The sequence below is a fragment of the Hippopotamus amphibius genome, chromosome 3 (assembly GCF_030028045.1).
Source record: "Hippopotamus amphibius kiboko isolate mHipAmp2 chromosome 3, mHipAmp2.hap2, whole genome shotgun sequence".
NCBI lineage: Eukaryota > Metazoa > Chordata > Mammalia > Artiodactyla > Hippopotamidae > Hippopotamus > Hippopotamus amphibius.
In genome coordinates, this window is record NC_080188.1 from 122,047,827 (window position 1) to 122,060,237 (window position 12,411).

Genomic DNA, 12,411 nt, shown 5'->3' on the forward strand with positions numbered 1-12,411 from the left:
CTGGAGTTTCTGATTCAGTGGGTCTGTGGGTGAGGCCTGAGAATTTATATTTCTAATGAGTTTGCAGGTAGTGCTGTGGCTGCCATGAGGGGCCACACTTTGAGAATTCCTGCTCCAGGGGAATATATAATGACCTCTACATCAGGAGTTCTGAAACTTGACTAATTATTTGAATCGCCTAAGAGGTTTTCTAAAAATATAGATTCAGATGTAGGGCCCAATCCTAGATCTACTAATCAAATGCTAAGAAGGATTCGAAAATAATTCTGTACATTTAAAAAGGCTTCCGAGCTGTTTCTACTGAATAGCCAAGATTTGCAAACCTCTGCTCTACACTTCCCATCTCAGCTAATCACTGACTTTGTCACTGGGAAACGGCTGGAGAGGAAGGGTTTGAAGAAAACATCACAATGCCCTCAATGCTGGCTCTTCCTGAGGAAAGAAAAAGAGGCTCACCTGTCAGGATAGCCATCTGAGTTGAGAGGACACATGTAGTTCACTTCCTTGAGGTTGACATTGGAGAAGACCAATTTGTGGTTGCTGCTGTAGATGACAGTGGGGCGGTCAGAGCAAGCAAAGACGTTGGTGGTAGAAAGAGAACGGAAAGTCCTCAATACGGTGGGCTGGGTGCCCAGAGTCACCTTCTTACGGTCGCTCAACAGGCCTACAGAAAGAACGGCATCAGGAGAAAAAAAGAAGGAAAGGGAACAGGACAAATAGCTGGATTGTGAAGGTTCAAAAGCAGCACCCTGAGGCTAAGAACTCTGCCAACTCCAATACTCCAGATTTTCCAAAAAGCCGCTCACTCAAAGTGCTAGTCTCACCTGTCTCAATGTTGAGCCCAAAGTAGAAAAGCGCCCCATCTCCCAAGGCACAAAGGAGGTAGTGGCTACTCTCAAAGGTGGTCATCAGGATGGAACGAGGAATGATCTCTGTGGGAAAGAGGTACATTAAGTTCTTGTTCCAAATTCTGATTCTGATCCCAACCCAGGTCCTTAAAATAAACACACCTCCACCCAGCATCTCTTTGTGCAGTAGCTCAAAAGAGGGCAGCTTCGCAATTCGGGCTGAGATGTCTGTCCAGAGGCCAATGGCACAAAGAGGGGACATTCCATTGCTGTCCCCTAAAGGGGTGATGTCCAAGCAGGCCACTTCATGTTCCATCTCTGTGTGGCTGAACAAAGAAGAATATGGCAGAGGAAGGTATCCAGGGATCAAAGAAGTCCCAGAGGACAGAAGATGGCAAAAAGAGCAGAGACATAAACACACACCTGATCTGTCGGAGCTCCTGAGGGTGGATCTGCAGGTAGTAGAGGGCCCTCCCCACGGCTACCACTACCTGGCTGCTGTTGCAGGAGGCCACACTGATGTTCTTGCCCTGAGGCTCCTTCCACTCACTGACTAGAGCTTTCGGTTCTTGAGAGACCAACCTCACAGATGCTGAAGTGATCTAGAGGAAGAAGAGCAACGTCTCCAAGCCCCTGCACGGATCTACACAGGGGTGAGAAGGTGGCAAATGCTGCCCTGGTGGAACCCTAAGAATAAGCTCCTCTACCATATAGATAATATTTTTCCAAAGTTCTGCAATGGTTAATACATGAAGATGTAATTTTTAGCTGAAGCCCTGAAGAAGACTGGCTTCAAGCAGCTTATAGCTTAACACACCTACAGCCAGAAAAAGCAAAGGCCCGTTTCATGCTGAGTAAGGCTTGGGGAACACAAACTGCACTCAATGGAAAGTTATCGATGGAGTAAGACCCTGCAACTACTAGTCTAGCTGTTTGTCTCAACTCAAAAATCAGACCTCTAAAATATCCAAGTTCTGGGAATTCCCCGGCAGTCCAATAGTTAGGACTCTGAGCTTTCACTGCTGAAGGCACAGGTTCAATCCCTGGTCCAGGAACTAAAATCCCGCAAGCCATGTGGCACAGCCAAAAAAAACACAATAAAATAAAATATCCAAGTTCTTTACTATGTATGAACCATTAAAACCATACAAAATTTTTTAGTAAAGTCTACAAAGCTGTATTAAAATACAGCTTATACATTTATTTCAGCACTGAAATAAAACAAAAAGCAGGTTGATAACAGTATTATGTATCAATACACCTTACTTATCAAAATTGAGTTTCTACTTAAAGAGGAAAGCCCTTTAGAATTATAAACACTATGCAGGATGCAGAAATACTGCAAGCTATTATTCATACTAATGAATTACATGGGATTACATAATACTTCAAAAGGTTATTAGTCTTTCCATTTGGTAAAGAAGCCCATCATTAGTAATAATTGAGCTGGTTTAAAATAGAAAATCAGCTTTTGAAGGGTCTGATTTAGTATAAATTACAAAACCAGGGCAGCAGTATAATTCTGAAAATTAAAAAAAGAAGAGGAAAGCCCTTTAGTAATAGCTATGTGAGCTGGGGCCAGTATTCAGGCCACTGGTTAGAAAACACTGACAAAGCGATGAGTCAGTATTTGGGCACTTCACACACTTGTTCAACAAACTGACAGCACCTTCCCTCTGGTTTTTAACAAACCCATCAATGCCTGCTGGCTAAAGGAAAACAAGAGGATAAAAAGATGGAGACAGTTCAATAATCCTCAGGCCCTCAAGTGCTATACTTGCCACAGGCAAATATTAACTCTGCTCAGTAGAGAATGGCTCAGAAGGTGAGATGGGGGGACTTCCCTGGTGGCGCAGTGGTTAAGAATCCACCTGCCAATGCAGGAGACACGGGTTCAAGCCCTGGTCCAGGAAGATCCTACATGCCTCGAAGAAACTAAGCCCGTGCACCACAACTACGGAGCCTGTGCTCCGGAGCCTGTGCTCCAGAGCCTGCAAGCCACAACTACTGAGCCTGAGTGCCACAACTACTGAAGCCCGCACGCCTAGAGCCCATGCTCTGCAACAAGAGAAGCCACCGCAATGAGAAGCCAGCACACCACAACGAAGAGCAGCCCCTCCTCGTCGTCACAACTAGAGAAAGCCCGAGCACAGCAATGAAGACCCAATGCAGCCAAAAAATAAATAAATAAATATTAAAAAAAAAAAAAAAAAGGTGAGGAGGGTGTGCAAAAAACCAAGAGCATCATGGACAATCCAAACTTAAAAAGACTGCCGGCGTCGAGAGCTGCAAAGAAATCAGGCTCTTGTGGCTAACAAGTGCCAAATCTGACCCCCATATCACAGAAAGATTTAAAATACGGATCTGAATAGAGTTAGAGCTCTGGTTATAATAATTAGTACACAGAAAGTGCTGCCAAAAGTCATATATGAATGGTAGCATATGACTAATTTTTTTCCTCTTTGTGCTTTTCAATATTTTCCAAATAAGTATACACTACCATTATAGCGAGGGGAAAAAAATGTCTCAGATGACAGGATATAATTAGTGCTAAAACAATATCCCTCTGCCCCCCTCAAAAATATATATAAATGATCCCATCCATAAAAGAAAATGTGAATAAATACAATATACAGTCATCCCTCAGTATCTGCAGGGGATTGGTTCCAGAATTCCCAGCCAATACCAAAGTCCGTAGATGCTCAAGTCCCTTATGTAAAATGGAACAGTATTTGCTTATAACCTACTCACATCTTTAAGTAACATCTCTAGATTACTTATAATACCTAATAAAATGTAAATGCTACATAAATAATTGTAAATACAATGTTAATAATGTGTAAATAGTTGCTGGTGTGCAGCAAATTCAAGTTTTGCTTTTTGAACTTTCTGAAGTTTTTTCTCCCCCAATTATTTTTTTGGCCACGCCACGTGGCTTGCAGGATCTTAGTTCCCTGACCAGGGATGGACGTGAAAATGCCAAGTCCTAATCACTGAATTGCCAGGGGATTCCCACCCAAATATTTCTGATCCACAGTTGGCTGAGTTCGTGTATGGGAAACCTGCAGATACAAAGGGCTGACCGTGACCGTACACGCATTTGTGAAGAAAAATTAAAGCTAAAATAGGAACAACTCCAAAGTTAAAAGAGTTAAGTTGCTCTCAACAGTCAGTGATTAGGTAATTTCAATTTTTTTCCTAGTCTTTTTACATTACTTTTAGAGCCATAAAAATTGATTTTTAAAATCTGGCGGTGTTATGCACTGCACTCCAGGTCAAATTCAAGTGTAAACGGGGCCTGCCCCTTTCTCAGTTACTACCTGGATAAGCTGCTGATGAGCCACGTTGCCACAGAAGAAAGTCTGCTGATCGTCCACAAAACCCATCAGTTCGGTTTCTTCCACTTCCTCTCCATTTAACATGAGAACTCTGCAGCAGAATGGAAGGCCGGGGTCAGCCAGACCAACTGCCCCACCTTGTAACCTGCACGTGAGCACTTGGAGCTAGCACCAGACTCATCTTACCTTGTCTGGCCCACAAAAGACAGCACCAAAGTATCATCAGTCTCCCGGTTAGGATCAGACCGCAGGGGCCATAGGCCTGGAACAAAGATCAAAGATTAAGAGACACAGCACGGACCAACACACGGCTCCTACTGTAGTCTAAGGAAGGAGCAGCCTAACCCCATGGGAAGAGCAAGAAATTTGGAGTCAGTCCTGAGATGAAATACCCACCCTGTTCCTCCCTGGCTTTAAGACTCTGAAGAAGTTAGATATTTTTAAAACTGTTTGAGCCTGATATTTTAAAGTTTTTCATTTGATTTTGGATGGGATAATTCACTTCCATGACTCAAAGTCAAAATTTATTTTTTAAATATTGAACACATAAGTCTCACCCCTATACCTCTCTTTCCAACCTAGCCCCAGAATAAGTTAACAATAGTTTGTTTATTCTTCCAATTCTTTTTAAGAAAATAGGTAAACACTGTGTTACAAGCCAATATAAATACACAATAGCCTATCACAAATCGTCTGCACTTTGTTTTTTCATCTAACATATGCCTGAGCCCTGATCAGAACAAAACAGTTCCTTGTTTTTGACATCCACACAGTATTTAATTGTATGGATGTAACAGTTTATTAGTAAGTTCCCACTGATGGACCCTTTTTCAGTATATTGCCATAATATACACTGCCACAATGAATAATCTTGTATTTACATCATTTTATACATATAAAGGTCTATGGGCTAAATGCCCAGAATTGGGCTTGCAGGGTAAATCACTAAATGCAGCTGTAGTTTCAGTAGACGTTGCTAATGAGCATGCTCATTTTCTCACAGCCCCACCAACACAATGCGTTGTCAAACTTGGATTCTGATATCTGGTATAGTATGACTATTTTGTTTTGATTCTCACTTCTCTTATTATAAGGTAGGCTTGTTACCTGTACATTCATGTACTTTGCTAATTTGGGGGCAGGAAATTTGGTGGTCTTTCTTGAAATTTTTTATAAATTAGAGATTAGGTCTTTGCCTATAAGAAGAACTACAAATGTTTTTATCCAATTTGCCATTTCTTCTAACTTAGCTTACAGTGTTTTGTTTTGGCCACACAGAAGTGTTTTATTTCTAATGCTGATGAATTTATCAGTCTTTCTTTCTGGCTTCTGTACTTTTGAGTCATAGTTTGAAAGACTTTCCTCACTCCAAAATTAGAAAGGAATTCACCACTTCTTTTAGCTTTTGTATGGCTTCATTTTTTTACATTAAGTCCTTGATCCACTGAGATTCTAGCAAGGTATACATTGTGCCGTATGGATCCAAACTTATTTTTTCTCAAATGACTCCAGTTATCCCAACACCGTTTATTCAAAAGAATCATCTTTATCTCACCAAGCTGAGATACCACCACTATCATACATTAAAGTTCCACATACAACTGTGTCTATTTCCGGACATTTGAGTCTGTCCATGGGACTCTTGCCCATTCGTGCACCAAAACCACACTTTTAGTTTCTACGGCTTAACAGATATGTTTTTATATTTGGTAGGACTAGACCTATCTCATTGCTCTTTTTTAAGTTTTCCTAGCTTTTCTTTCTTCCCGTTTCCCATTTGGACTTTGACTTGTCCAGGTCAAAGAAAAAAAACCTATTGATATTTTTATTGAAATACATTAAATATAAAAATCAAAGAAAGAAAAAGCTTTGTAATGTTCATTTATAAGACCTAGGCATGTCTTTTTCATTTGATCAATCTATCCTTTTAATCCTTTTAGAGTATTTTAAAATTTTCCTTACACAGATTTTACACAATTCTTGTTAAACTTATTCCTTGGTAGTTTATCTTTTTATAGCTATTGTAAATTGCCTCTTTCCCTCTACACTACACCTTCCAATTGACTGTGTTTTTACTTGAAAGCTATTGATTTCAGTACATTAATTTTATATCCTACCTTAATGAATTTTTATTGTCTACAGTTTTTCAGCTGATTCTCTTGGGTTTTGCAGTTTTATGATCTCTTCCTAATTCATAAACCTCTATTTTTTTAATTAACCTGTTCTCATCCTCTTACTTTTTTACATTCTGAATTACTTTTTTTTAAGATGCGCCTCTTATATACTACTATGAATTACTTTTTGCCTTATGATCCAATCTGATCATCTTTTTAACAGGTGAGTTCAGACCACTTATGTTTACTGATGTCAGATGTCTGATATATCAGTTACTCACACAGATGTTTGATATCAGTTCTGTCGTATTATTTTAGGTTATGCTTACTGTTGGTATACTATAAAAGTCTTTCACTATGCAATCTTTCTTCGATCTGAGTATTACAGTTCTGGAATTTAGAAAGATTTATGATATTCTCAGTCTCCTCTTTCTTTAGGGATTCTCTCAGTTTTCTTATATAAACAACATTAAATTTCCCCCATTCCTCTACTCCATTATCCAATTCTGGTCAATATTCTCTTTTTTTAAGTTTACTTTGGAACTTTCATGTTTAAACTTCTATCGCTTATTTGGCATTATGACCTTTTTCTACTCTTCATTTGATCTGCTTTCCTCTAGCTCCCACCCAAGTGTCTTCATGGCATGTAATGAGGCCAAAGTCAGTCAAGTAAGATCTGCATCCTATGTCCGCCAAAAGGCTACCTTTGATGCCTGGCAAGTCAATGCTGGCATGCTCGTGGATTCCAATTCCATTCCGGATGATCCGCAAGGAACCTTCCTTGAAAGCCCCAGAGCAAGTGACCAGCTGCAAGTAGAGAAAAGGTTTCTAAATAACCCCCTCCAGAGACTGGGGCAACTAGACTGATGCTCAGAAAGTAAACAAGCTATACCTAAATCCAAGGACTCTTTGTTGTGGAACTAGGTTTGAGGATGCAGACTTAGCAGAGGCTGACCTCCAAAGTCTCTCAAATTTGTCAAGCAGATAGGATGTCCCAGTCCAAGAAGCAAAAGGCTCCTACCACTGTTCCTATCAAGCTTGTTTCCACTCTAGGAACCTAATTTACTAGAAAGAGCACAGGATCTCGAAGCAGACACACCTGCCATTTAGTAGTTATGTGATCTTGGACAAGCTGCTTAACCCTTCTCAGCCTTAAGTGTCCTCATTTCTGAAATGGCCAAGAATCCCTGTCTAACAGTGTGTTTGTGTGATTATACATAATGTATGTAAAGTGCCTGGGAGACCAAGATAGGCACTCAATAAATGCTAGTTACCCTCACATCACTGGAATTAATGAGTGAGGCTCTTAAAAGTTATCTGCAGTGCACATTCCCCATTCTAGCTAAGCAGACCCAGGAGGACACAGTTTGAGTGGGCATACCAACTACCCCTTTCCAGGATGATCCCCTTACCTGTCCCTGCCCCTGCCTCTCCAGATCCACCACGCACATGTCCACAATGGGTCCTAAATTAGTAAAGGTTTCCATGGCCACTACATAGGAGCCTTGTTCATTGCTGTCAACATTGAGCTAAAAAAGAAAGAACCACCTTAGTCCTAGAACACTCCAGACCCACCCTAAAGAGATGGTTATCATCCAAAACAAACTCAACTCTACTAGATCTGCCCTTCTTATGCTTTACTGGATGCTTATAGAAGGGAACTACTGACTAAGGAACATGGTTATCCTACAGGTGACCCTAACCGGCCAGGGATTTCTAATCTGGCATCCCACGAATGGATTTCACAGAACAGTTTGAAAATTAATGTAAAATGTTGGTATGCATTTTTCTGCAGAGAAGGTTCAAATTCTCCTATTCTAGAGAGGAATAAGTACATCAGACTATCACATATTTGAAGGTAGAAGCTGGGTCTTGTTCATCATTGTATTCACAGTACCTAGCACCTTGCCTGCCACACCTGTCAAATGAACATTTAGGACAAAGAGCTCATCAGGGTAGGGTGCTAAATCAACCAAGTAGAAAGGTGGACAGCAGGGATATGGATGAACGGAAGAAACTCTAAGAGGCACTAAACACAGGAAGAACTTGATGAAGAAGCAGTGAAGACTGCAAAAAAGAAGCCAGAAAGAAGAAAATGTCTTCTTACCTTGACAAGCTGGGAGTCACCAAGGCGAGACCCGACAAACACAACACCGTTATCAAGGTACGTCAAGCACTCAGCTATAGAGGTCTAAAAGAAAATTAACTGCATGAAAGACATCAGAATGGACTTCGAGTGGGATCCAGACACCATCCTACCCACCTCTCAGACATATGCTGAGAAAAACCAAAACTACAGCCATGATTCCCAAAACAATTCTCCATTTCCAATCCCCAGGTCACACTCAATAAACATTTCTAAATCTCTGAAGTTTGTGACTTACCATTTATCATATCGCTATAGTCAGAAAAATCTATAATTTGTCTTGCAGGTGCCTGCTCCAAATGATCATTTTAGTCCCAACAGCTCCAGTCTCCTCAAAATAGCCAGAGACTCTTCAATTCCCTGCATTGTTCTTAACAACACTTTTTGGAACGTCCTCCCATAACTGAATATTAGCCTTAGATTAGCCTTTAATTCTATAGTGTATCATTTTTGTTTCTCTTTCTTTTAATACTTGAGGTAGTACCCCACTGCTTGTGAGATTCTCTAGAATCTACTCATTCAAAATCAACTTCCACAGCAGGACTGAGCATCTGTTGTTGGGTGTTAAGTAATATAATTTCCAGTTGCAGTTTAGGACCACACACGTGGGGTCACTAGGCACCTAGGAGAAGGTAAAAGAGTAGGGACAAGGCCTACCTCTCCAAGGAGTTCCACTCGGAGATCCTTGAGTGTGACAGTGCCATCCATCTGTTCCTCCTTCTCCAAAAGCAGCATGAATAGCCGTCCTTCCATGTCTCCCAGCAGATAGCGAGAGCCATTGGGGTCCACGCGATTGTGACACACAATTGTGCTTTGCTGCCAAGAAGGAAGATAGTCATTAGAGACTAAGCATCTTCTACAACCAGAGAATAAATCCTAGCAGACCATTCCCTTTACCAAACCCAGCCACTTTATGAGCAAGGAATTCGCTCAGCTCACGTTACATGTGTGATTGAAAATGGGGACATTTTATTTTGAAGACAATGTTCGGAGGAGCTCAATATTATTCTAGTGGAAACAAATATAGAGAAGAGGAAGCAGCTCTAAGTATTCACTGGACTGTACATGCTACCACAGACTTTGTTATTTAGCCTCACTACCACTAACTACCTCTTACCATGAATGCAGCCATAGATTGTTGTTTATCCTCAAAAATAAAACAAAATAAAATTAAGCTTTTAAGGCTTCATTTTTATAACTTGAAGTTTTAAGGTGAAATTTTTTATGACTAATTTTGTAACTCTATACATACTTTTCACTGTATTATTTTACATGATTTGAGTCCTGAAAACATTAACATTCAATAGAATTTCCTTTCTTCAAATTGCCCCAGTGAATGGAAAGGATAAACTGGATTTTGATTATTATTTCTCTCCCTTAGCAAGAAAGCTCTTTGTAAACAAAACCAAGCCAATCCTTCTTTGTATTCCCAATGACCCACACATTATCTTATATACACAGTGAATAATATAACAGACACCTGTGAATCTACTTCTGATAAATGGTGGGGGGGGGGGGTGGAGAACAAACAGAAAGAAGAAAAAAGGAAAAGAATGCTGCTCACCTTAATGATGGGAGGAGCAATCGCCAGGTATTTGTCACCATTGTGATAAGTGATTGATTCCTGTCCAATGATGATGGCGCCTCCAAAGGGCTCTGGGACTGCAGGAGAAAGAGCAGCATTAGAATGCTCGGCACTTGGGACCTGCCAAACCCTGAGGCAGCAAGGGCACTGATCCAGCTATCTCTGAGGCAAACTTGAAAATAATCATTATTGTAGACATCAAAGTCCAGGGAACATGATAACCTTTTTCTGAGATTCCTGTCTTAGAAATTATAGGCTGCCCACTCTGTACTCCTTGTAATACTTTTATTGCCACTCTCTCGGAGTTTCTGAGATCCGAAGGGTGGAGAGTCTTCCCACTGTTCTTCCACATGCATTCTTCCCATTTCTCTCTTAAACTTATGATCCCTTCTAACTAAAAGTTTTTGCTTTTTTCCCATGTTCCTTAGCTTAATTTCCTCTATTATTAGGCCTACCATATAGAAGAGCCAATTTGCACTTAAGAGTTTGAAAACTTCTCTACTAGGTGAAACACACAACAGTGCTGGGGGAAGAATACAGGATGAAGAGCAAAGAGGCCTGGATTCCAGCCCAGGCTTTGTCAGTGAGGTACAGGAATAGGCAAGTCCCTCGGCCTTATTTCCTCATCTACGAAATAAAGGAGCCAGATAAAATAAGCTCTATTGGTCCCTTTCAGTTCTTCAAAATCTTGCCCAACAATAAAATAAAACTAATTTTCATATGCCACTCTGCAAATTATTGTTTTAGTTAACCCCACCACCCCAAATAAGGAAAGCCATACCTCTGGGGGAAGAGTAAAAAACAAGACAACCCCAAAGACAGAAATGCAAAAAGCAAAGGGAAGCACATTTACCAACAGCAGACACAAGGGAGGGCTGAACAATGCATGTGCTCAACAGCACTGGAGCACTTAGAATATGGGCAGAGACGAGGAGGAAGGAACAACAGGGAACTGGCCCAGACCTGTGGCAGAGGCAAACTTCCTAAATCCCCCAACAAACCTGCAATCACCATGGAAGCTTCAGCTTCTACGTTTTCCTGTTTCCAAGGGCCCTTATTGAACTCCTTCTCTCGGAGAGACACCTCATAGGTTTTTACGTGCCGCCCCTGAGGGTCCTAGGTGGGGAAAGGTGGAATCGTTAGTCTCTAGGAAGGGTGAACCCTGGGCTGGAGAGGGGCCCTGAAAGGGACAGCGTCTGACACTTCTGTCACACCAGCCTTCCCATCCTTATACATCAGCATGCTGACAGCCAGCAGCTGGCTTGTGACAGTCTGGATAGACTGTGACTAAGGCCGACTGTTTCTAACAATTGAACCAACAAAGAGAGATTTAAAAATTAGAAAGATGAACTTGTCACACTGTACTAACCACTACAGAAATATAACATACACATATGAACATTTGTGCATGCATATGTATATATATAGGATATTATATGTATTCTCCAGTCCTCATCTTCAAGGAACTTACGAAACAGCTAAAGAGGAAAAACAAACACACCGAGAAGTTAAATACATCTAACAAAGTTTTAAAATTTGTTTGATACAAATGAGAACCTATTGTATAGCACAGGGAACTCTACTCAATGCTTTGTGGTGACATAAATGGGAAGGAAATTCAAAAGAGGGGGATATATGTATACGTATAGCTGATTCACTTTGCTGTACAGTAGAAACTAACACAACATTGTAAAGCAACTATACTTCAATAAAAATTTTTAAAAATAAAATATAAAATTAATTACAGTCCAAAAACAAAATTTGTTTGATACAATTCTCAGACGCATTCTGATAGGGTGACAGTAGAGAACAGAACACACTGCTCCTCTAAAGTTAGTCGAAACCTCCAATCCAGCCATTGTCAACACCATCTTCCCCTCCTTTTTCTGAATCATGACTCACTTCAGACCTGGAGCTGTCAAAGTCACCTTTAAGAGACTAAAAGAGCTGGCACGGGGCCAGCGGAGGGTGGCCTCATGAAAGGCCAGACCAGGCTCCAAGAAGTTATGGAAGGAATCCGACAGTGTGTTTCAGGGCAAGGCCCGCATCTTAATCACTGTTACAGCTCCTGAAGCACTCTGCATGGCTACCTTTCACATGGTATTTTCCCTTTTCCTTTCTTTTTTTTTTAAATTTTGGCCATACCACGAGGCTTGAGGGATCTCAGTTCCCGGACTAAGGACTGAACCCGGGCCACAGCAGTGAAAGTGCCAGATCCTAACCACCAGGGAACTCCCTCACGTGGTAGTTTTCAAATCGACTTTTGGTCACAAAACAGGAGAAAAAATAATTTTTAGTTGATGAAAAGATTTTCCCATCAAGGATTAGGGGTAAGACTCAACTTCACCATAAATTCAAGCTGGGGTTTGGATTTGGGCCT

At 40.9% G+C, this 12,411-nt stretch overlaps 1 protein-coding gene across 2 annotated transcripts in view; it reads right to left on the reverse strand.

Moving 5' to 3' along the window:
• The window catches only part of DDB1 (damage specific DNA binding protein 1), a 29,580-nt gene that overhangs the window by 12,889 nt on the left and 4,280 nt on the right, over positions 1-12,411 (reverse strand). The window contains exons 5-16 of one of the 2 annotated variants that reach the window (XM_057728444.1): positions 11,033-11,147; positions 10,011-10,108; positions 9,104-9,262; positions 8,408-8,491; positions 7,713-7,829; positions 7,005-7,107; positions 4,373-4,448; positions 4,169-4,277; positions 1,272-1,450; positions 1,011-1,174; positions 825-932; positions 457-664 (exon numbers count right to left, since the gene is read on the reverse strand). In XM_057728444.1, coding sequence (XP_057584427.1) covers positions 457-664; positions 825-932; positions 1,011-1,174; positions 1,272-1,450; positions 4,169-4,277; positions 4,373-4,448; positions 7,005-7,107; positions 7,713-7,829; positions 8,408-8,491; positions 9,104-9,262; positions 10,011-10,108; positions 11,033-11,147 — 1,520 coding nt within the window. The remainder of the gene's footprint in view (positions 1-456; positions 665-824; positions 933-1,010; positions 1,175-1,271; positions 1,451-4,168; positions 4,278-4,372; positions 4,449-7,004; positions 7,108-7,712; positions 7,830-8,407; positions 8,492-9,103; positions 9,263-10,010; positions 10,109-11,032; positions 11,148-12,411) is intronic. The other variant, XM_057728445.1, reaches the window with a different exon arrangement.